Source organism: Rhinoraja longicauda, chromosome 12, assembly GCF_053455715.1.
Source record: "Rhinoraja longicauda isolate Sanriku21f chromosome 12, sRhiLon1.1, whole genome shotgun sequence".
In the NCBI taxonomy this organism is placed as follows: domain Eukaryota; kingdom Metazoa; phylum Chordata; class Chondrichthyes; order Rajiformes; family Arhynchobatidae; genus Rhinoraja; species Rhinoraja longicauda.
Window position 1 is genome coordinate 5509309 of NC_135964.1, and position 25524 is coordinate 5534832.

General features: G+C 48.5%; 1 protein-coding gene across 1 annotated transcript in view; it reads right to left on the reverse strand.

Moving 5' to 3' along the window:
- Positions 1-5473: 5473 nt before the first annotated feature.
- Positions 5474-25524, reverse strand: part of LOC144598482 (galactosylgalactosylxylosylprotein 3-beta-glucuronosyltransferase 1-like) — a 104036-nt gene continuing 83985 nt past the window's right edge. The window contains exons 5-7 of the mRNA XM_078408626.1: positions 20605-20901; positions 12886-12999; positions 5474-5746 (exon numbers count right to left, since the gene is read on the reverse strand). Coding sequence (XP_078264752.1) covers positions 12913-12999; positions 20605-20901 — 384 coding nt within the window. The 3' untranslated portion in view covers positions 5474-5746; positions 12886-12912. The remainder of the gene's footprint in view (positions 5747-12885; positions 13000-20604; positions 20902-25524) is intronic.

Genomic DNA, 25524 nt, shown 5'->3' on the forward strand with positions numbered 1-25524 from the left:
AAAAAAGAATTACAGTTACAGCATATAAATAAAGTTAATAAGTTACTCTAGTGTAGACAAAAATTTAGTCTCTGGGGTTATAAAAGTTGACAGTCCTGATGGCCTGTGGGAAGAAACTCCGTCTCATCCTCTCCGTTTTTACAGCGTGACAGCGGAGGCGTTTGCCTGATTGTAGCATCTGGAACAGTCCGTTGCTGGGGTGGCAGGGGTCCCTCATGATCTTGCTTGCTCTGGATCTGCACCTCCTGATGTATAGGTCCTGCAGGGGGACGAGTGTAGTTCCCATGGTGCATTCTGCCGAACGCACTACTTTCTGCAGGGCCTTCCTGTCCTGGGCAGAGCTGTTCCCAAACCAGACTGTAATGTTGCCGGACAGGATGCTCTCTACAGCCCCAGAGTAGAAGCAATGAAGGATCCTCAGAGACACTCTGAATTTCCTCAGTTGTCTAAGGTGGTAAAGGCGCTGCTTTGCCTTACCCACCAGTGCGGCAATGCGCGTTACGCACGTCAGATCCTCTGTGATGCGGACTCCCAAGTATTTAAAACTGCTCACCCTATCCACAGTAGACCCATTTATCTCCAGTGGCGTGTACGTCCTTGGATATTTAGCCCTTCTGAAGTCCACAATTAGCTCCTTCGTTTTAGTGACATTCAAGAGGAGGCTATTGTCCTGACAACAGAGTGCCAGATCAGCCACCTCCTCAAAGTCAACTTTATTGTCAATTTCCAGTTAGTTTACACAGACAGAAAATCGAAATACCGTTTCCCACAATCCCGAGGAATAAAGTGCATTAAATTAAGTTAAAATTAAAAAGGCACAGCAAACAATAATCAATATAAAATATAGTCACTTCAATGAAAAAAAGATGAAGATGAATATATTACAATAAAAAAATAATGAACAGTAGTGCAAAGCCTGTCCATAGCAGCGTTAAAAAAAAAATGTCTGGTGCTGGATGTGCGTGTGTGTGGGGTGTTAAAGTCCAGGTCCAATGGGGGCAGGGGAGAGAGGAGGGAGGGAGGGGAGAGAGTTCAGCATCCTGACAGCCTGGTGGAAAAAAACTGTTCCTTAGTCGGGTGGTGCTCGACCTCAGGCTGCGAAACCTTCTCCCTGAAGGCAGGAGGGTGAAGAGGTTGTTGGAGGGGTGGGAGGGGTCACCCACAATGCTCAATGCTTTGCGGGTGAGGCGGGTGGTGTAAAGGACCAGGAGTGTTGGGAGTGAGGCGCCAGTGATCCTCTCAGCAGTGTTCACTATGCGCTGCAGGGTCTTACGGCTGGAGGCTGTGCAGCTTCCGAACCACACAGTGATGCAGCTGCTGAGGATGCTCTCAATGGCGCCTCGGTAAAAAGTGTACATGATGGGTGTGGGGGCTCCCGCTCTCTTCAGTTTTCGGAGGAAGTAGAGGCGCTGCTGGGCTTTCTTGGCGATGGACGTGGTGTTGTTGCTCCAGGAGAGATCCTCGGTGATGTTCACCCCCAGGAATTTGGTGCTGCTCACCTGCTCCACAGCAGCACCATTGATGGTCAGTGGGTGGGGGTGTTGGGTGTGCGTTCTTCTGAAGTCGACAACAATCTCCTTTGTTTTCTCCACATTCAGGAAGAGATTGTTGTCTGTGCACCACGCGGCCAGCTGGTTCACCTCCTTCCTGTAGTGGGTCTCGTCGTTGTTGCTGATGAGACCCACCACGGTTGTGTCGTCCGCAAACTTGACGAAGTGGTTGGAGCTGTGGGTGGGTGTGCAGTCGTGGGTCAGCAAGGTGAAGAGCAGGGGGCTTAACACACATCCTTGTGGGGCCCCCGTACTCAGCGTGATGGTGTCCGATGTGTTGCTGCCGACCCGTACAGACTGGGGTCTGGCAGTGAGGAAGTCCAGCAGCCAGTTGCAGAGAAGGGGGCTGAGGCCCAGATTTGTTAGTTTACAAACCAGCTGCTGGGGGATGATGGTGTTGAATGCTGAGCTAAAGTCTATGAACAGCATCCTAACATATGAGTTTTTAGTGTCCAAGTGGGTGAGGGCTGGGTGTAGAGCAGAGGAGATGGCATCCTCAGTGGACCGCTTAGCTCGATATGCAAACTGAAACGGGTCCAGGGAGGGGGGGAGGTTGGATCTGATCTGCTTCATGACCAGCCTCTCGAAGCACTTCATGATGGTTGAAGTCAGCGCTAAAGGGCGGTAGTCGTTGAAGCAGGATGGAGAAGACTTCTAGGGCACAGGTATGATAGTGGTTTCTTTGAAGCACGAGGGAACAACAGCCTGGCTCAGGGAGATGTTGAAGATGTCTGTGAGGACATCTGTGAGCTCAGCTGCGCAGTCTTTTAGCACATGACCAGGAATGTTGTCAGGTCCAGAAGCTTTTCGGGTGTTAATCCTTAACAGTGTGCTCCTCACACTGCCTGGAGACAGACAAATAGCCTGGTCGTTGGGGGGTGTTGTTTTCTGCGCAGGTGTGTTGCTCTGTGCTTCAAAGCGTGCGAAGAAGCCGTTGAGGTCGTTCAGGAGAGAGGTGTCACTGTCACAGGTCTGTGGTAAGGGTTTGTAGTCCGTGATAGTCCTAATACCCTTCCACAGGCTCCGTGTATCTCTGCTGTCACTGAAGTGGGCTGTGATGCGCCGGGTGTAGTGTTGTTTGGCTTTCCTGATGCCACTGGAAAGGTTGGCCCTGGCTGCTCTGAGACCGGCTGGATTGCCCTCTCTGAAGGCAACGTTGCGGACCCTCAGCAGCCCATGGACCTCCCCTGTCAGCCATAATAATAATAATAATAATATATTTATTTTATATAGCGCCTTATCACATGCTCAAAGCGCTTTACAAATACATTTAACATAAAGACAAACAGACAAACTATCCTGACGGAAAAGCGGCGAATACTCAACGCCAGCGTCCTCTCACGTCAGGGTCCGGCAGCAGACATCAAAAAGCACAAGACACACAGATACAATTTTTTACACAAAACAGCCATCACAGTGATTGCTCTAGGCATACCCTCACTGTGATGGAAGGCAAAGTCTTATCTCCTCCTCATTCTTCTCCCGTGGCGCCACGAGGCAGTCGAGGCTCCCAACCCCTTGAAGCCCCCACCGGGCGATGTAAAGTCCCAGGGCCGAGCCACGCAGGGCGATGAGAGTCCTGAGCCCCCACCGGGCGATGTAAAGTGCTGCGGCCGAGCCACGCAGGGCGATGAAGGGCCTGCGGGCGGGTTGATTGTACCTCGCGCTTCGGGGCGGTCGAAGCTGCTACGGTTGGAGCTCCCAAAAGCCGGTCGCCAGCCAGGGACCTGCGAACTCCCGATGTTGCGGTCTGCAGGGCCCACGGCCGAAGCCTCCGAGATGGTAAGTCCAGGCCCTGCGACCGGAGTCTTCGAGGTCGATCCCAGCTGGAGGCCGCCGACTCCACGATGCTAGGCCGTAGCGCGAACGGAGATACGACACGGTAAAGGTCGCATCTCCGTTGAGGAGGAGATTGAAAAAAAGGTTTCCCCCAACCCCCCCACCACCCCCCCACCACCCCCCCACATACACAGAATTAATAATAAAACAAAACGTACATTTAAGAACGACAATGACAAAAAAACACAAAAAAAAAACGGAGAGACTGCCAGTGAGCCGCAGCTGCAGAACACAGCCGCGGCTTCTGGTTAACCCGGATGGTGATGGCTCTGGTGTGGGTCACATCATCAATGCATTTGGTGATGTAGCCTGTAACTGTCTCTGTGTATTCCTGAATGTTGGTTGTGTTGTTGTATGTTGCTGCCTGCTTGAACATGTCCCAGTCTGTAGTCTCAAAGCAGTTTTGGAGTGCAGCTGTGCTGTCCTCTGACCACACATGTACCTCTTTTGAAACCGGTTTGGTGACTTTCACCCGGGGTCTGTATGCCGGTTTCAGCAGAACGGTGAGGTGATCAGAGAGGCCGATGTGGGGGAGGGGGGAAGCCTTGTATGCTCCTTTGATGGTCGTGTAAACAAGGTCCAAGGTGTTGTTTTCTCGTGTTGGGAAATCAACATGCTGGTATACTTTAGGCATGACAGTTTTTAGGTTAGCATGGTTGAAGTCCCCAGCTACGATGAGAAAGCCATCTGGGTGTGCTGTCTGCTGCTCATAGATGGCCCGGTACAGTTCACAGAGTGCCTCCTCTCTGTCCTTGTTGTTGGAACTGGGAGGGATGTAAACAGCGACTAACAGGATAGCTGTTAGCTCCCTCGGGAGGTAGAAAGGCCGGCACTTCACAAACATAAACTCCGCCAGCGGTGAACAGTGTTTGTAGACCAACACAGCGTCCCGACACCAAGCATCACTGATGTAAACAATCACACCGCCGCCGCGAGTCTTCCCCCCGCTAACCGTAGCTCTGTCCGATCGGTAGCATGTTAGCCGGTCGAGCTGAACAGCGGAGTCCGGGATGTTGTCATTAAGCCATGTTTCCGTGAAAACGTAAACACAGCATTCCCTCACCTCACGCTGGGTCGACCGGAGAAGTCTTATAGTGTCCATTTTATTGTCCAGTGAGCGTACATTAGCCATTAGCATGCTCGGAATAGCCGGTCTGTGTGGGCTAGCCGCTAGCCTAGCCCGGATGCCTCCGCGCTTACCCCTCTTCTGCTTCCTCTCACACCGCCTGCGGCGTCCCCTCCCGGTAGGCCTTCTCATCATTGTTGGAGATCCGGCCCACCACCACAGTGTCATCAGCAAACTTGATGATGGAGTTTGAGCTGAACCTGGCCCCACAGTCATGTGTGTACAGGGAGTACAGTAGGGGGCTAAGGATGCAGCCCTGGGGGGATCCTATGTTCAGGGTGAGGGAGCTAGATGTGTGTTCCCCATCCTGACCACGGGGCCTGGCGGTGAGAAAGTCCAGGACCCAGGCACACAGAGGGGTGCTAAGCCCCAGTTCCAGCAGCTTCTCAACCAGTGTGCTGGGGACTATTGTGTTGAATGCTGAACTAAAGTCAATGAACAGCATCCTCACATAGCCCCCCTGGTTGTCCAGATGAGGGAGAGCGTTGTGCAGAACCTGGGAGACCGCATCATCCATGGACCTGTTCGGACGGTATGCGAACTGTATTGGGTCCATGTTGCGAGGAAGGAGGGCATAGATATGCTTCTTGACTAGCCTCTCAAAGCATTTCATGACAACCGAGGTGAGGGCCACCGATCATGACTGATTTACTGACCTCAACTTCTCTTTTTGCCCCAGTTCCCCATTAATTTCAAAATATGCATCTATCTCCACTTTAATTATATTTAAAGATATGGCCATCTTCACGCTCTGGGGCAGAAAATTCCAGAGATTCGCTACCCCCTGAGAAGAAACTTCTCTTCGCCTCTGTTTTAAACGGCCTGCCTCATCTCGTAGCTATATCCTCTTGTTGGTGACTCTCCAGGTCCAGTTCTGTAGAAGTGGATGATCTGGGAGAGTGATGAAAATAATCAGCTAGAAACAAGTAATAATTTAAAACACACTGTACAGTGGTGATTTAGTAGGACACTTTAAATCAAATATACAGAACATTTGGAGGTAGACACAAAACGCTGGAGTAATTCAGCGGGCCAGGTAGCATCTCTGGAGAGAAGAAATGGGTGACGTTTAGGATCTTGACTGCCTGTCCCGCTGAGTTACTCCAGCTTTTTATGTCTCTCTTCGGTTTAAACCAGCATCTGCAGTTCCTTCTTACACATACAGAAGACGTGTATGGCTTGAAACATTGTCATGGTATAGGCCAATCTGCAGAACACCTTCACGTGATACCTGAAATAATAAGAAGTAAGATGGATTAATATTTACAGAATGGAACAAGGAGCAGGAATAGAATGGAACAAGGTGTGGAGAGGCAGGTAGGTTGGTGGTATCTGGCCAAATGGTGAAACGTTCAGGAAGACCTGAACTGGCAAACGCAGTGTGACCTGGCACAATGTTGAAACTATTGCTTCCGCACAATACTAAGTTGTCAAGAGCAGTGAAATTCTACTAATATACGATTCAAGAAAGCTTTGTTTTCGAATTGAACCAAAAAACTTTGTTTTTGAATTGAACCATAGTCAATTTGATCATTGAACCATATTCTGGCTATTCTGCTGAGTTCATTCGGATCACCTGATTTCCTACGATCGTTTAATGTTGGAACTCAGTTGCTCTGCTTAACATTGTTCATACTTAGGTTTAACATTGTTCATACTTTTTTCCACTTCATCGTATCAACTAAAGTCTGGGCTGGTAGATTGTTTAGATGTTCATGTACGAGATTGTGAAGATTTCACCTATTAAGTATATTCTATGGAATAATTAAAAAATGAGAAATCAGATTTTCTCTCAGAGGGGTTGGCCTGATATAAATTAGATTTTGCAAACTCAAATAGTTTAAAATTGAACACAATACATAATTTAAAATACATTGATTAATATGTGATCTAACTACATGAACCCCTCCCCACCCCCACCCCTGTCTTGATGGATTTATTAAAGCCTGTTGCTACAAACAAACATACAATAGTTTATTAGGCAACTGAATTAGAACCAAAGATAATAGAGCAGAGCAAGATAAACCACTCGACCCTAAAAAACGTAGTATGTCATGGTGCCATTTTAGTAGGCAGAAACTTGCAGAAACTTGCAGAAACGTTTTTTAAAGAAAAATAACAAAAATCTGTGAATTGATAGATGAGATGTATTCTTCATTTTTATCGTGTCATCACACATACTGTTCCCCCAAAACACTGATTACACCACGAGAGGCATAGCGAACGGCGGGGTTTGCCTATTAAAATGGCGGACGTTACGCTCCTTTGCGTACTACACTTCAGTATAGCGATCTCAGCGGAGTGCTCCAATATCTTTGATTAGAACGGATGGGTGGGTACATTCTTGCGTTTGCTATTGTGCAATGTTTGTCAGAAAGATTCATGGAAGGACAGTTTACCTCTCTGCTGTCATTTGACTTGCCTCATTTGTACTTGATCATAGATATGCCACAAATAAGATCAACGATAAACTAGCAGCAGGATCCCTCCTCTTAATCTCCATTCCTGATTGCTGCACATGAACAAACATTGAGTTGAGATGGAAATACACCTGCGTTTCAGGGTCGACCTGGGATGAAAGGCTACGTTTCCAGTGAGGGCTCACGAGGAGAGTGGGGAGTGAGTGAGAAACTGAAAAGTAATCAGGCAACCCTGGAACTGAATCTAACCACAGACAGCTCTTCCATAAAACCTTATATTTCACATATGAAACACTACTCTTTAATTCTCGATTCTTGGCAGCAGATGTATTGCCCATCCCTTGTTAACCAGCAATGTTTGGCATTCTTCTTGATTTAACCTTGTAGGGGGTAATCATAGGGCAACCACATAGTTGAGGGATTGGGGTTAATTCACAGGATACTTTTACGATACAAAACCTGTGACCAGTGATATTCTGCAGGGATTAGAGTCATAGAGTGGTACAGTGCGGAAACATGCCCTTCGGCCCAACTTGTCCACACTGGCCAACATGTCCCAGCTACGCTAGTCCCACTTGCCTGCGCTTGGTCCATATCCCTCCAAACCTGTCCTATCCATGCACCTGTCTAACTGTTTCTTAAACGGTGAGATAGTCCCAGCCTCAGCTACCTCCTCTGGCAGCTTGTTCCACACACCCACCACCCTGTGTGTGAAAAAGTTACCCCTCGGATCCCTATTAAATCTTTTCTCCTTCACCATGAACCAATGTCCTCTGCTCCTCAACTCCCCTACTCTGGGCAAGAGACTCTGTGCATCTACCCGATCTATTCCTCTCATGATCTTATACATCTCGAAAAGATCTCCCCTCATCCTCCTGCGCTCCATGGAATAGAATCCCAGCTGGGACCCCTGCTGATTGTTATTTATAATTGGCAATGTGATGTAAATGCAGATAGTGTGATTAAGTTCACAGATGACACAAAATTTGAGGATATTGTTGGATAGCAGGGAGGATGGTCATAAAGTCACACAGCATGGACAAGGGCCTTTAGGCCTAACGTGCCCATCTACACCCATCCATGTACCTGCACAAAATGTTTTTAAAACATTGTAATAGTACCTGCCTCATCTACCTCCTCTGGCAGCTCGTTCCATGTACCCACAACCCTTTGTCCCTCGTGTTTCTATTAAATCTTCCCCCCCTCACCTTAAGCCTGTATCCTCTGGTTCTTGATTCCCCTACTCTGGCTGAAAGACTGCTTTTATCTTATCTATTCCTCACATGATCTTACACACCTCCGTAAGATAACCCCTCATTCTCTTGCGCTCCAAGGAATAAAGTCGTAGCCTTGGGCCCTCAAGTCCTGGCAACATCCTCGTAAATCTCCTCTGCACCGTTTTCAGCTTAACAACAGGGTGACCAAAACTCAATACAATACTCCAAATGTGGACTCACCGAAGTCTTGTACAATTGCCACATGGCCTCCCAACTTCTATACTCAACACTCTGACTGATGAAAGTCCATGGGCCAAGAGCCTTCTTGACCGCCCTATCTACTTATGCAGAGGGGATTTAGCAGGATTTTGCTCGGGATGGAACATTTCTGTTACGAGGAAAGTGTTTGTTTACCTTGGAGTGGAGAAGGCTGATGGGGGACCTGTGCATAAAAATGAGGATTGTGGATAGTGAGGAAGTTTTCCCCTTAGCAGAAGTATTTATACCTGGCAATGGGTGCAAGGTGAAGGGTAGGAGGTTTAGAGGGGATTTGAGGCAGAATCATTTCACCCAGTGGGTGGTTGAAACCTGGAAATCACTGCCTAACTGCCTAACCGGTGCAATCACAATATTGAAGTATTAAGAAAAGCACCAAGGCTTTGCGGGGAATGTTGGGAAATGGGGTTAATGCTGATTAGGTGGTCAATGGCTGACATGGACACTGGGCTGAAGTTCCTGTTTCTGTGCTGTATATCTCTGAGTAGCTTACTTCCCTGAAGAAAACAATTACAGACATTTGGGAATTCAACGCAGCAAAATTGCCTTCAGTCCGTCTGTCTTTGTGTTTTTATGTTGTTTTTTTTGTCTTCATTGTAGTGTAAATGTGATGTAGTTTTTTGGGGTTGTGTACTATGGGGGGAACGGGAACTGTAAATGTAAAATTGTCTCTTCCGAACGGAGACACGACCTTTTGTTCTGGGTGGTGTCTCCGTTCCCGCTGCGGCCTACCATCGGCCATGCACCTGGAACTGGTGGCCTCCACCTGGGACTCGCCAGTGGAGGCTTCGGCCGCGGGCCGCGTGGACGTCGGAAGCTCGCAGGCCCCTGCCCTGGGTGGGGGCCGACATCGGGAGCTCCGGCAGCGGCCGTGGACCTTTCACCGTCCGGCGCGGCCTGAAATAGGCCGCAGGATTTTCTCCGCCCGGCGGGGGCTTCAATGTCGGGAGCCACGACCGCCCCGACGTTCAGCGGCAGCGGCAGCGGTGGCGTCTATGCCCGCCCTGAATTGCGGGGCTTGGGTCGGCCTGCTGCGGACCTTTCACCGTCCGGCGCGGCCTGGAACATGGCAACTTCAACAGCCTGACTGCGGGAGAAGACAGCAGGGGAAGAGAAAAGACATTCTGGCCTTCCATCACAGTGAGGAGGGGACTGGAGGAGACCCACTGTGATGGATGTTTCTTTTTGTTTGGTGTTGGTTTATGATTGTGTGTGTTATTGGTTATTTTTATTGCTCTTATTGTTGGAATGTGGGTAATCTTTCATTTCACTGCACATTTATGTGTATGTGACAAACAAACTTGACTATTGATTATTTAGATTTAGATTTAGATTTAGAGATACAGCGCGGAAACAGGACCTTGGGCCCACCAAGCCCGCGCCGCCCAGCGATCCCCGCACATTAACACTATCCTACACACACTAGGGACAATTTTTACATATTACCCAGTCAATTAACCTACATACCTGCACGTCTTTGGAGTGTGGGAGGAAACCGAAGATCTCGGAGAAAACCCACGCAGGTCACGGGGAGAACGTACAAACTCCATACAGATGGCACCCGTGGTCAGGATCGAACCTGAGTCTCCAGCGCTGCATTTACTGATGGTTGGAGATGAGTTTGTTTTTCTGGGTTATTGAACGAGACCTCTCCATTATTGGGCTACAAATCATGATGCTTATGGAGTGAGAGTGCTACTGTTAAATTACTAACATAAGAAATCCATAAGCTGTTGCCAAGGGAGTCCGTATTCCCTCAGGGCCTAGATTAATGCATCCATATTTTTCCTCTCATATGCTAACTCCAGAGCACCATGGAGCTCTGCAAACATCCTGTTCCTTTTGATGTATATCATTAACTATTCCGCACCATTAATTGTTGGCAGGTTTTACCACATGTTGTTAATAAACAGTGAAATGATGTCCTTATTAACTAGCATGGAAATTCACTTTGACTACCTTGGCAGTCACCTCACCCCCTATGGATGTGAACTATACACCACTACCAATGGCCATGCCATGAAATAACGCAGAGTTGTGATCTTCTACAAGCCAATCTCAAGTGTACGACCAAAAATACTGTGAACACATCTGGTGACCCATCAGACACCCAAACACTCTTGACTTCTGCTATACAGCTGCGTAGCAGTAGAGTTGTTGCACAATGGCCCAAAACAATATTTTAAAAATAGATTAATTTGTTGATCGAGTAAACTACAGTTGTTTCTTGTGGGTATTGTATTTCATATTGGTCCTTTTTTATGGCTTCTCTATGACTTCATCGAATCACACAGGATCTTTGCTTGCAAGTAACCTGCAACTAAGTGAAACGTTTCTCTTTCTTCATTGCCCACGTCTGATCATTGGGCAATCCATGTATTCTCCAGCAAGCAGTTCACTGTGATTGGAGTCAATTACCTTGCTGCTCCTGAGCTGTTTTAACCTAATTATGTTTAAGATTAATCTACTGGGTCTCACTTCATAAAGCACCTGCTTATGAGATTTTTGCAAATCGTCCCAATATTAAAGACAATCTTCTCCTAAGGAAGGGCTGCAACATGAGAAAGTGGTCGAGTAGGCGGCACGATTAATGAATGCAAAGTTCACACGGACTCTCATGGCCTTAAAGTGATTTATAGCAATGACTTATTAAAAACAATGTACAGATATTTATTGGTATTTTGAAATCTGCTTTGCTGTCCATTCGGTGCCATTTATCCATGAACAGATAAATATCAGCTTTGAAACATTGTGCATTTTAAAAATGAGTTTAAAACTTTGCACGCAGAGGGGAGGTCCTCCATTGTTTGACATCCTCTCTCAAATCACTCGAACCATTTCCAATCCCCTTCGTGGGGCCTCTTGTTTGAGCACCTTACAAATTGCGAAGCTAGAAATTTATCCTGAGTTTCAGCGCTGGAATTAGCTCCAGGTTCCAGAGATTGAAATATGTAAAATGCATTGTTTGCATTGCTTGATGTTCCACCCATTTGGACGTTGTTGGTAAACAGATAGAATTTGCTGAACACCTTCGCTCGGTCCGCCTTGGCCTACGCGATCTCCTGGTTGTCAAACGCTTTAATTCCCCCTCACATTGACCTTTCTGTCCTGGGCCTCCTCCACTGTCAGAGTGAGGCTAAATGCAAATTGGAGGAACAGCACTTCATATTTCACTTGGGCAGCTCACCACCCAGGGATATTAATATTGATTTCTCTCACTTCAAATAACTCTCGCATCCCCTCTCTCCGTCCCTCCACCACCCTCGCCGTCATTCTAGTTTCACGGTCGTCCTGCTGAGTTTCACTGTTTGTATTACTTGCCTCCCCCACAGCCAACAATGGACCATTATGGGCTCCACCTTTCCTTGATCATCATTGCTGGCTTGGATCTGTCTTTTTGTATATCTTTCTTTAATTTGTTCTATATACTCTCATATCTCTCAGTTCCCTCTCCCCTGACGCTCAGTCTGAAGAAGGGTCTCGACCTGAAACGCTACCTTTTTCTTTTCTCCAGAGATGCTGCCTGACCCGCTGAGTTACTCCAGCTTTTTGTGTCTACCTTCAGTGTCAACCTTTACAATCTTTGATTGTTTGCCTCTCCGCTGCACCTCCAAGCCACCCCGAGCCCCAACATTTACTTGGCTTCTCTGGGCTACCCTGATGCGCCTAAAGATTAAGCAATATTTATATCTCAAGATTTTTTTACTGGAAAGCAAGATTTTGGTGCAGAATTGCCTCAACCCCTATACAATAGCTATCTTTAAAGAAAGGAAATAATGCTAAGGTGCTAGTTAATCCAAGAAGAATAAGAAGAGCTACACAGGAAGGGAATTGCCAATTAAGAATCAGTTAGACAGGTACATAGACAGGACACGTTTGGAAGGATGTAGGCCAAACGACAGGCAGGTGGGACTAGTGTAGCTGGGACATGTTGGCCGGTGTGGGCAAGTTAGACCAAAGGGCCTGTTTCCACACTGTACCACTCTAATGATCTTCAGATGCCAGGCAATGACTAAGATCAAAGAGCGATGAATATGTTATCAAAGACACGGAATGTTTGGGAAGCAGAAAGGCCTCACTTTCAGTGCCTGCGTTTAAGTGCAATAAATTGGAATCTAGAGTTCAAATGTTCAGTTGTGATCATCTGCCCTGTAGTAAATGCATTGGAAACTTTTAAAAAATGGATAATAATATTCTTTGTGTTATTATTTGGCAGTTGAAGCTGTTCAGGATCTGTATCCAAAACCGGCTAATTTTACATTTAATGTCTGAAATTCAAAGTTGTTCTAACATTGTTTTTGTTAAAGCTTAACAACTTTAATAAGTGTAAATACGTGAGTGGGGAAAACAATTAGATGCCAGCAACCAGTTCACTTAAGCAATGGATCTTCAAAGTCCAGACCAAAGTCAAAGTAGATAAATGTTAATTATTTAATATGCATTCAATTGTGACTTACAGGAAATGCCTTCAGTCTCAGTAAAGGTCACACTTCCACTCTTGGATCAGTGAATCCATTCTTCCCTTCATTAATGAGAACTGGTTTCTCAGTTCGAGTATGCCAAACGAGGATCTGCAAAATGATCACATATAACAATAGCAATGTCAACTCTTTTTCTTTTGTACTCAATGATTCAAACCACTGCGCTGGCCAGCCGTTTGCTGGATTAACCTTGTTCGAGGGCAAAGGAAGTTTAGTGAGTGTGACCACAAGTGTTTTGCTCAAAGTGAAGCTACCCGTCCTGTGACAATGGTTTGACTCCCTGTCAGAGTCAGAGAGACCACTGTTTAGTTTCATTTATTACTAGACAAAGTGGACCCGTTGGGCCCAAACCTCTCCTGCATTGGTGCAGCACCCTGTCCTCCCCCCCTCCCCTCTCTCCTCAACCCCCCCTCCCTTCTCTCCCACTCCCCCATTCCCCCTCCCTCCTCCCCTCCTTTTAAAATTTAAAATGTGAATAACGTAAATAATATAGCACCGATTTCAATAAAAGTACTTGCAATATCACTAAAGTGACAATGGTGAGTAAGGTGGGCCTAAAATTGTTGCGCTATCGTGTACCGTTTTGGCTGAAGTTCAGTCACAAACAAGATAACAAATGAGTTTTAGTATATAGATTGTCGAGTGTACCGAGGTACAGTGAAAAGCTTTTGTTGTGTGCTCTCCAGGCTGCAGAAAGACAATACATGATTACAATCGAGCCAATTGCAATGTATAGATACATGATAAGGGAATAACGTTTAGTGCAAGGTAAAGCCAGCAAAGTTGGATCAAGGATAGTCCGAGGGTCATCAAAGAAGTGGATAGTAGTTCAGCACAGCTCTCTGCTTGCATCATGAATTTAAAATCTTCAGTTGTTGAATTAGCAAGGGTTTTATTCTATTTTATTTCTCACTCTACAATATTTGATTCGTAGCTAAGAAATTGCAATGTAATATTTAAAACTAATTCTGCATAACTTACATTGAAAACCATCAGTTTATTGGCTAATAACTTTATTCCCACCTCAAACCCAATTAGAAATTTGCATCATAAAATCTTTTGTGTAAAATACTGGAATATGAACCCAAGAGTTGTCCATGAACTCAGCATTTGCGTCTGATCTGCCAAATCATAAAGTCATAGAAACGGACAGCACAGAAATGGGCCTTTCAGCCCAACACATCCATGCTGACCTAATACTATTTGCCCACATTAGGACCTGAAAACTGTGACCACCACGATCATGAATAGCTTCTTCCCAGCAACCATCAGGCTCTTGAACACGCCACAACACTGACCTGAGCAGATAGGATCTTCAATGGACTGTGTCTTTAATTGAACTACAGACTCCATTTTATTTTGTACTTGACCAAGTGGACCCATTGGGCCCTAACCTCTCCTGCATTGGTGCAGCACCCTCCCCCTCTCCCCTCTCCCCTCTCCCCTCCCCTCTCCCCTCTCCCCTCTCCCCTCTCCCCTCTCCCCTCTCCCCTCTCCCCTCTCCCCTCTCCCCTCCCCTCTCCCCTCCCCTCTCCCCTCTCTCCTCTCCTCTCTCCTCTCCCCTACCCCCCTCCTCCCCTCCCCCCTCCTCCCTCCCTGCTCCCTCCCTCCACCTTCCTCCCCCCTCTCCCCCCTCCCCCCACTGCATCCCCAACCCACCTTATCCTTTATCCTCCATCCTCCCCCTCCCTCCCTCCCCCTCCCTCCCTAGGAGATAAGATTTAAACTTTAAAACGTGAATAACTTTAAAAATATAACACCGATTTCGATGAAACTTCTTTCATTAGCACCAAAGGGACGACGGTGGGTAAGGTGGGCCTAAAATGTTTGCGCTATCATGTACCGTTTTGGCTGTAGTTCAGGAACAAACAAATGTGAGTTTTAGTATATGGATTATAATGGTGAGCTAGTATTACAATTAGTTTACTAAATCTTTGATTATTACAGGCACACCATGGATTTTCCGGCACCCTTGGGCCCAGAGCCTTGCCGGTTTATCCATTTTGCCGGGACAACAGAGGTCACGTAATAATAATTCAACAATACACCTCTGATCCACTAATTAGGAGCCAGCGCTGCCGTCGCAGCTGCGGCTTGCCTGCAGTCCGTCTGTCTTTTGTGTTTTTTGTTGTTTTTGTCTGAATTGTAGTTTTAATATGATGTAGTGTTGTATGTTATGTTTTGGGGGGGGGGGGGTGGGAGGGAACGGGAACTGTAACATTCTCTCTCCAGAACGGAGACGCGACCTTTGTTCTGTGTCGTGTCTCCGTTCCCGCTGCGGCCTACCACCGGCCATGCACCTGGGACCACCTGGGTCTCTGGTTCGCAAAGCCCGCGGTCCGGACTCACCACCTGCGGCGCTGGCTGCCTGCGAATGCTGCGGGAACAGCTGCGACTCGTCTCCGGAGGCTCCGGCGCGGGCCGCGTGGACGTCGGAAGCCCGCAGGCCCCTGGGTGGGGGCCGACATCGGGAGCTCCGGCAGCGGCAGAGGCAACGTGTTCGCCCGCCCCGAATCGCGGGGCTTGGGTCGGCCCGCCACGGACCTTTCACCATCCGGCGCGGCCTGAAATAGGCCGCGGGATTTTTCACCGCCCAGCGGGGGCTTCAATATCGGGAGCCCCGACCGCCCCGACGTGGCAACTCCAACAGCCTGACCACGGGACAAGACGGCAGGGAAGAGAAAAAAACATTCTGGCCTTCCATCACAGTGAGGAGGGACTGGAGGAGACTCACTGTGATGGATGTTTCTTTTTGTTTGGTGTTAGTTGTGATTGTATGTGTTATTGCATTTTTATTGATTAATCTTATTGGTCTTATTGTTCAACTGCGGGTAATGTTTCATTTTACTACACATTTATGTGTATGTAACAAATAAACGACTATTGACTATTGACTATACCCCTCTCATGCCTCTAAAGTACCTTGGACTCTTAGAAACTTAAATAAAGAATTGACAATTAACAAAGAAGTAAACAATTAGCTCAGGACGGAGGCAAGCATCCTGAAAGAGCATGCACCATATGCAATTTTTCATATTTTTGTCTGGATTAAAGGAGGTGCCGAACCATCAGTTGCCGTAAAATCGGTGGTGGACCTGTATGAATCAGCTGTGTGCTATTGCATTTTCAGGCCTATTCAGTTGCAGCAAGTAACAATTTCATTATTCTTTTGTTGGTACATTTAACAAATGAACACTCTTGATTCTCAAATCATCCTATTCCTGATAGATAAACTGCAGGAGTTCATCAGGGCAGGGTCCTCAGACCCAACCACATCCAGCTACGTAATCTACGATGAAGGGGAAAGCATTAGGATGCCTTCCTCTCTTAGAATGAACATTTCCCCTCCCACCCGTGACCTAGCTGTCCCACTAGTCTGTTCATCTAAATTGGACTGCTTCCAACCCGTCACTCTATCCTCCCTTGCAAAGCTTGTCTCCGCTATGAAACCTGCAACCTGCCCCCTTGATCCTGCCCCCACTGCCCTTTTGAAGGATGTCATTGCAATAGCCGGTCCCAGCATCCTCTCTATTATCAACAGTTCTCTGGCCACTGACACTGTTCCAACCTGTTTCAAGCACGCGGTGGTCCAGCCCCTACTGAAAAAACCTAACCTAGACCCCACCTTGCCTAGCAACTACAGACCCATTTCCAAACTGCCATTCCTGTCAAAAGTCCTTGAAAAGGCAATTCTACACCAAAACACCATCCTGGAAAGTTTCCAGTCAGGTTTCAGAGCCCACCACAGCACAGAGTCTGCCTTGTTGAAGGTACACAACGACCTGCTTCTCGCCATCGACACCGGCGACTGTGCAATCCTGCTCCTTCTCGACCTCAGCGCAGCGTTCGATACAGTGGACCACACCATCCTTATTGACCGTCTCCGGTACGCGGTTGGCATTGATGGCACTGCCCTGAGCTGGTTCGTTTCCTACCTCAAAGATAGGAGTTTCGCCATCAACATAGGCAGTTATTCCTCTGCTCCAGCTAGCCTCTCCTGCGGAGTTCCACAAGGCTCCATCCTAGGCCCCATTCTCTTCTCTCTATACATGCTCCCCCTTGGCCAAATCATTCAAAGGCATGGCATTTCTTTCCACTGCTATGCCGATGACACACAGCTTTACCTCCCCCTGAAACCCAACAACCAGTCAAATTTAAACAGCCTCTCACACTGCCTTGAGGACATAAAATGTTAGATGGCACAGAACTTCCTCCAATTAAACGAGAGCAAGTCTGAGGTCATCCTATTCGCCCCCCCCCCCCCCCGACTCCATCAAATCGATAACAGGCAGTCTTGGAAGCCTATCCTGCCTAGTCAAACCGCATGTCAAAAACCTCGGCGTGATATTTGACTCTGCATTAAAATTTGACAAGCAAGTCAACGCTGTGGTAAAAGCCAGCTTCTTCCAACTTCGTATCATAGCTAAAATCAAATCTTTCCTCCAATTCGACGACACTGAAAAAATCATTCACGCTTTCATTTCCTCCCGCCTAGACTACTGCAACTCCCTATACACTGGGATCAGCCAATCTTCCCTGTCTCGCCTGCAACTGGTCCAAAACGCCGCAGCGAGACTCCTGACGGGTACCCGTAAAAGGGACCACATCACGCCGATTCTGGCCTCTCTCCACTGGCTCCCTGTACGGTACAGAATCAACTTCAAGCTCCTCCTATTCACATATAAAGCCCTAAATGGACATTCCCCCCTACATCAAAAATCTTCTAACCCACCTCTCTAACTCCAGGTCCCTCAGGTCGGCCGACTTGGGGCTACTCACTATCCCGCGGTCTAGGCTTAAGCTCAGGGGTGACCGCGCTTTTGCGGTTGCAGCTCCTAGACTGTGGAACAGCATCCCTCTCCCCATCAGAACTGCCCCCTCCATCGACTCCTTTAAGTCCAGGCTCAAAACCTATTTCTACTCCCTAGCATTTGAGGCTCATTGAGGAGGCGCTGTGAACTGTGTTTGTATGTGCTGTTATGTTTGCGTGCTACTGTATGTTTCATTTTTTTCCTTAGTACCTAATCAGATGTACAGCACTTTGGTCAACGTGGGTTGTTTTTAAATGTGCTATACAAAATAAAATTGACTTGACTTGACTTGACTTAATTCATCAGTCCGCTCTTTGCCAGAGATGCTGCCTGTCCTGCTGAGTTACTCCTGCATTTTATGTCTATCTTTACACAACGTTAGATTCTATTTGCAACTTCTTTGCAAATAAAGCAGTTCATGTTTGCGTGTGGCACAAACCAGGCAATAGCCATGATAGCAAATAATGTCTAAGCCGCAAAAGTGTAATGGAAACACAGAGGTGTGGACAAAGAAGAGCAAGAGTTGTCCAATCGGCACCGAGCCTGCTCTCCCATTCAGTGCAATCACAGATTAGCATCTACTTCAATACCATATTTCTTTTCTCCCACACTGCTTAGGGTGACTTTTGTGACCAGAAATCTCTTGCCCCCCCTTCTTGCGTGCATCCTCAACCTCCTACAGAAGAGGTTTACGCAGGTTAACCATCCTTGCAGGGAAGATGTTTCCCCTCATTTCAATCTAAAGCAACCTTCATGATTCACCATTCGAACCATTTATTTCCTATACCACCAGCACACATTGTCTGCCACGTGCACCGTTTACAAAATATGCTGTGGTTTTTGACAAGGAATCTCTCAGTCTCAAACTCACAATCACAACCACATAAGACAATTGGAGCAGGTGCACTTTCAGAGGTTCCCCTCCACGTCTCACATCAACCTGAATCAGGAATATATTACTGGTTCTTTATTGACAAGTCTGAATTCTCTCTCCCCCCCCTCTCTCCTCCCCCCTCTCTCTCCCCCCTCTCTCTCCCCCCTCTCTCTCCCCCTCTCTCTCCCCCCTCTCTCTCCCCCCTCTCTCTCCCCCCTCTCTCTCCCCCCTCTCTCTCCCCTCTCTCTCTCCCCCCCTTTCTCTCCCCCCTTTCTCTCCCCCACTCTCTCCCCCCTCTCTCTCCCCCCCTTTCTCTCTCTCTCACCCATCCCTTAACTAGAAGAGCTGCAGCAGTTCTAGACGCTGGCTCACCATCGCCTTCTCAAGACAATTAGAGCTGGGTGTCAAATACTGCCATTTACTGCTGGCCTTGCAAAGAAATTAATTTTTAAAAATGGCACTAAATGGCCAATGATTTGCAGGCTCCGACAATTCCTATCACCTACATTAATCCAACATTGCCTGGTGTTCTTGTAGATTTAGAGGTTTGTTTTGGTGGTCATGGGTTGGGCTGGTTGCAGTTCACTGTTCTCACCTGCTGTCATACATTGCTTATAGCAGGAGAGGACGTTTAAAGACCAAAACCCTAAGAGTTTCACCAGGTGAAGGTTAGGAAATTAGTAATGGACTACACCCCATAGGAATGGTACATTGATTGTGAACATTACAAACAACATACATTAACTTTAGATAGCTCCTCTGTCCCTCCCTTCCCCTTCCCCTTCCCATTTCTCACACTGACTTCCTGTCTCCACCTATTTATTCACAAAATGCTGGAGAAACTCAGCAGGTCAGGCAGCATCTCAGGAGAGAAGGAATGGACTCCTGTCTCTACCTATATCCTTTCTTTGTCCCACCCCCCCTGACATCAGTCTGAAGAAGGGTCTCGACCCGAAACGTCACCCATTCCTTCTTTCCTGAGACGCTGAGTTACTCCAGCATTTTGTGATACTTTACACTGGCAATGTCCCTGGGATAAAGGGATCCAAGAGTTCATTAACAATTGACCACTGTTTCTCAGTCATGCCTATTTTTGGACATGAGCTCAAAAGGTTGAGAATGAGTGGCTTGTCTCTACTGATTGACTTTCAATGTCATGGTTTGATTTGAGTTGATGGAGTGATACACATCATAGAGGTTTGCTTGAGAAAGAGTAAATGAGAGTAAAGGATGCTATTGTCAGGACAGTCGCCTCCTCTTGAATGTCAAAAAATCTAAGGAGCTGATTGTGGACTTTAGAAGGGCACAGCACCCAAGGACATACACGCCACTGGAGATAAATGGGTCTACTGTGGATAGGGTGAGCAGTTTTAAATACCTGGGAGTCCACATCACAGAGGATCTGACATGGACAACACACATTGCCGCACTTGTAGGTAAGGCAAGGCAGCGCCTTTACCACCTTAGACAGCTGAGGAAATTCAGAGTCTCTCTGAGGATCCTTCAATGCTTCTACTCTGGGGCTGTAGAGAGCATCCTGTCCGGGAACATCACAGTCTGGTTTGGGAACAGCTCTGCCCAGGACAGGATGACCCTGCAGAGAGTAGTGCGTGCGGCAGAACGCACCATGGGAACTACACTCGCCCCCCTGCGGGACCTATACATCAGGAGGTGCAGATCAAGAGCAAGCAAAATTATGAGGGACCCCTACCACCCCAGCAACGGACTGTTCCAGCTGCTACGGTCAGGCAAACGCCTCCGCTGTCAAGCTGTGAAAATGGAGAGGATGAGACGGAGTTTTTTCCCACAGGCCATCAGGACTGTTAACTATTATAACTCCAGGGACTACATTTTCTTTTCTGTATTAATTTTAATTTATATGCTGTTATTGTAATTTCTTTTTTTGCACAATCCGCAGGCATTGCCACTTTCATTTCACTGCACATCGTGTATGTGTATGTGACAAATAAACTTGACTTGACTTGAGACTTGGTTGGAACATTACTCTACTTTAGTGCAGTTTGAAGCTTTAGGTTCCAGCTCCCTTAACGTTACAAGTTCCCGCAACAGGCTGGTCTCCTGGTATCCTCCCTTGACACCATACAGCTGGAAGTTGGCTGAAGATTTCTCAAGTATTAGTTTAACATTGATTGCAAAGCCGGCCATGTCAATGGCGAAAGGTCGATTTGGATCAAAGACAGTTTTCCAACCGACGACTTTTCCTGCAGTGTTCACTTTGGGAGATTCGTACAGCAGTCCACCAACAAAAGACACAGGCCATACCGATACCTTTTTAGTGAATCGCATCTGAAAAATACGAAATAGAGGGAGTTAGGCTTATTATAAACTGCATGTCTTTACTTTTACAGCCTGACAAATATAAAACTGAAAACTTTATTTGACCATTTACTGCATTTGTTAACCAGCTTTATCTATTTGATTGTAGGGTTTCCCCCAAGACACACAGTAGCTATGGTCTGCTTTTTGCCTCTTCGACAACTTTTCAAATGCTTTTAGGTTTTCCACATGTCATTTTATGTATCCTAAAAAAAAAACCTGTTGGTTTACTTCTATAAAGTCACAGATTTCTGTTTTAATAAAATGTGTTTCATCTAACATCATTCCTAAAGTTTATCTCAAAAACACTGATTTCTGACCGTGAATATTTCAAGGCTTTACTGACAAAAACTAGCAAATAATATTTATTCTCTCCAGATTCTTTTGAATCCCCCACACATCCTTAAGCACAACTTTACCTCAGCCAACAATGGTCTTGCACAATCTTGGTCTTGTTTACCCAGATTAACTGATACTTAATTGCATATGTATTTGTTGTGTTGCATTTAATGTGCCTGTTATGGCGAGTCTGAAGGCTTGTACTTTGTTAAAGAAGTTTATTGCGGTAGCAATATTCAATTACAAAGGATAACAACCGAGATTACAGACGACCATTAACTCAAACTATTCACATCGAAGTTCTCTTCCCACTCCCTGGTTTTGGGCGCCAAAACCACCACGTGACCTTGCTGGCCAATCCGAGGGTTCGACTCTCAGGACCAATCCCTATGGTCGCTACATGACCCTCCCCAGAACCCGAGGTACGGAACCTAGCAGGGAGCCGGATTTCGCGACCAGAACGAGTAAGGAAGGGGGCTGCAGGAACCACAGGAGCAGGGGGTCCCGCGTCGGGGGGAACGGCAGGAGGACGGCCCCGTCGAGGGGGTTGACCGACCAGGACAGGGCGGTCCTGATCCAAGCGTGCAGGTTTGAGCCTGGACACAGAGACGAGCTCACTCCTGCCCCCAACATCCAAGGTAAAGGTGACCGTCCCTTTACGCAACACACGGAACGGTCCTTCATAGACCCTCTGCAATGGGGAACGATGGGCATCCATACGCAGAAACACAAACTCGCAGTCCTTCAAGGCAGGCGGTTCATGCACCATGGAACACCCGTGACGCGAAGTAAGAACCGGAGCCAGTGAACCCACTCGCGCCCGGAGTGATGCTAAAACCGACGGAACCGAGGGCTGCTGACCAGAGGACTCCGGAAGGAAATCCCTGGGCACTCTGAGTGGCGAGCCATATACCAGTTCCGCAGACGAAGTGCCGAGATCCTGCTTAGGAGCAGTACGGATGCCCAAAAGGACCCAGGGCAGCTGATCTGCCCAGTCAGGGCCGTCCAGCCGTGCATTGAGGGCAGCCTTAAGTTGTCGGTGAAACCTCTCCACGAGCCCATTAGCCTATGGGTGGTACGCCGTGGTCTGCTGCAACCTGGAACCGTACAGCTCCGCTAGCGTAGCCCAAAGGGTAGAGGTGAACTGGGACCCCCGGTCGGTGATGATGACGGACGGAACACCGAAACGGGCCACCCAATGGAGGGCCAGGGCCCGGGCACAAGAGGCGGCGGAGGTGTCGGACAACGGGAAGGCCTCCGGCCAACGGGTAAATCTGTCAACCACCGTGAGTAGCTGAGTGTAGCCCCTAGAGGAGGGTAAAGGCCCAACTAAATCAACGTGAATATGAACAAAACGGACCGCAGGAACCGCAAACTCCTGCACCGGAGGTTGGACATGCCGGTGAACTTTAGAGGTCGGGCAGGGCACACAGGATCGGGCCAAAGCGGCTACCTGCTTCCGCAGGCCATGCCACACAAACCTAGTGGCCACTAAGGCAGAGGTGGAGCGAATGGACGGGTGCGCCAGCCCATGAATGGCATCAAACACCCGACGCTGAAGGGCCGCCGGCACCACCGGCCTGGGGCGGGGAAGGGAAACATCACACCAGACTTTTGTACCCGCAGGCCTGCAAGCCACTTGGGTCAACTTCAACCCCGAAGTGGTGGAGTGATATGCTGAGGCAGTGTCTGCCAGTCGCTGTGCCTCCGCAAGCTCCTGGAAATCTACCTCGCATTCCACCGCTGAAATTGGGGGAATGGCTGGCCGGGACAGGGCATCAGCAACGGCATTAAGCTTACCAGCGACGTGTCGGACAATGGTAGTAAACTCTGAGATGGCAGTCAGGTGCCGCTGCTGGCGGGCCGAGCATGGGTCAGACACTTTCGAAAAAGCAAAAGTCAATAGTTTGTGGTTAGTAAAGGCCACGAATGGGCGGCCTTCCAGAAAATACCTAAAGTGGCGGACAGCTAAATAGAGAGCCAGAAGCTCTCGGTCAAAGGCGTTATATTTCAGCTCAGCCGGATTAAGCTGTCGGCTGAAAAACGCCAAGGGCTGCCAACTGCCATCAACATGCTGTTCTAAGACCCCTCCCACCGCCACATCCGACGCATCGACCGTCAGGGCCGTGGGGGTGGAGGTGCTCGGGTGGACGAGCATGGTGGCATCAGCCAGAGCCATTTTAGCTGCCTCAAAGGCCGTCTCCGTGGCCGCGGACCACTCCAACTTGACAGGTTTGCCTGCGAGACACTGGAAGAGCGGACGCATGATCCGTGCTGCTGCCGGCACGAACCTGTGATAGAAATTCACCATCCCCACAAACTCCTGCAACCCCTTTACCGTGGTGGGCCGCGGCCTCCACTTTTTCCGGCAAAGGAGTGGCACCGGCCGAGGTGATCCGGTGACCTAAGAAATCAATAGAGGGGAGACCAAATTGACACTTTGAGGGGTGAATGATGAGCCCGTGGTCTTGAAGCCGCCGGAACACAGTCCGTAAATGGACCAGGTGTTCTTGCTCCGAGCGACTGGCGACCAGGATATCATCCAAATAAATAAAAACAAAAGACAAATCCCGACCAACATGGTCCATAAGCCGCTGGAAAGCCTGCGCCGCGTTTTTCAAACCGAAAGGCATACGCAACCATTCGAACAACCCGAACGGAGTGATCATGGCAGTCTTTGGTACGTCTTCCGGACGCACAGGAATCTGGTGGTAGCCCCGCACCAAATCAATTTTGGAAAATACCGTAGCACCTTCCAGCCTAGACGAGAAGTCCTGGATGTGTGGTATGGGGTAGCGGTCTGCAGTGGTGACGGCGTTAAGATGCCGGTAATCTCCACATGGTCTCCACCCCCCAGATGCTTTGGAGACCATATGCAACGGAGAGGCCCACGGGCTGTCGGAACGACGGACAATGCCCATTCATTCTATCTTCTGAAATTCTTCACGCGCTACCATCAGTTTGTCCGGCGGCAACCTCCGGGCCCGAGCGAAAACGGGGGGGGCCCTCGGTGGAAATGTGATGGGCAATGCCGTGCTTTGCAGAAGGAGCGTCAAAACGCTGAATGAGCAGCTCCGGAAACTCAGCCAGGACCGCAGCATATGGGTCGGAGGCCGCAATGACGGCCTGGACAGTCGGGCTGGGCGGGGTGGCCGGCGGTGGAGCAGCGGGCTTATCGCTGCTAGCGGAGGGTCGAAGGCCTTTACCTCGGACAACGGCTACCAGCGAAAAGGCCCAGAGGATATCTGCGCCCAGGATCGCCTGACTGACTGCCGTGACGATAAAGGACCATTCGTACATGCGGGTGCCGAAAGATAGAGACATTCCCCGCGTGCCATACGTGCGGATGGGGCTACCGTTGTCCGCGATGAGGGTAGGCACTCTCTTACCCGATTGGGCTTCGAGGTCGGTCGGCGGTACGATGCTGACTATGGCTCCCGTGTCGACTAAGAACTCTGTGTCTGTGAATCGATCCACGACGTAGAGGCGTCGCTTCTGGCCAATCGCAACTGCCTCTATGTACGATCGGCCGAGGCATTTCCCGAGAAAGTGCAAGGTGAGCGGCAGTTGCGGGCTTCTCCACCACATCGCAGATGATAATAACACCAGCCGCGCTTGTGCGGATCTTTTTGGCGGGGTTTCGGAGAAATGGTGGGAGTCGCGGCGCCATCTTGGTGCCGCTGCGGGCTGCCCAATGGTGCCGAGACCCTGTTGATTGAACTGTGTTTTTTCGATTTCGACGCCATGAGCGCATCGGCTTTCTCCGCATATGCCACGGGGTCCTTAAAAGAACAATCCGTGAGCATAAGCCTAACATCTTCTGGAAGTTGCTCCCGGAATGCCTGCTCGAACATGAGGCAATCCTTGTGCTCACCTGCCAGCGCCAACATTTCAGCCATGAGGGAGGACGGCAACCGATCTCCGAGATCTGGTTGGTGCATAAGCCTCTCAGCTCGATCGTGCCTACTGAATCCGAAGGTTCGGAGCATGAGTACCTTCAGCGCCTCGTACTTGCCCTCTGCCGGAGGGGAGGTGATGAACTGCATCACCTGCGCAGACATCTCTGGCGGTAGGGCACTGACCAGGTAATAATACTTCGTATCATCCACCGAGATGTTTCTCAGGTGGAACTGAGCTTCAGCATGGGCAAACCAAAGGTGTGGTTGATGCGCCCAAAACGGAGGAAGATGAACATTGACCGCGTTTAGCTGCGGTACGCCGGGCGTTGGAACCGAAGCAGGGGCGCCGTGTCCC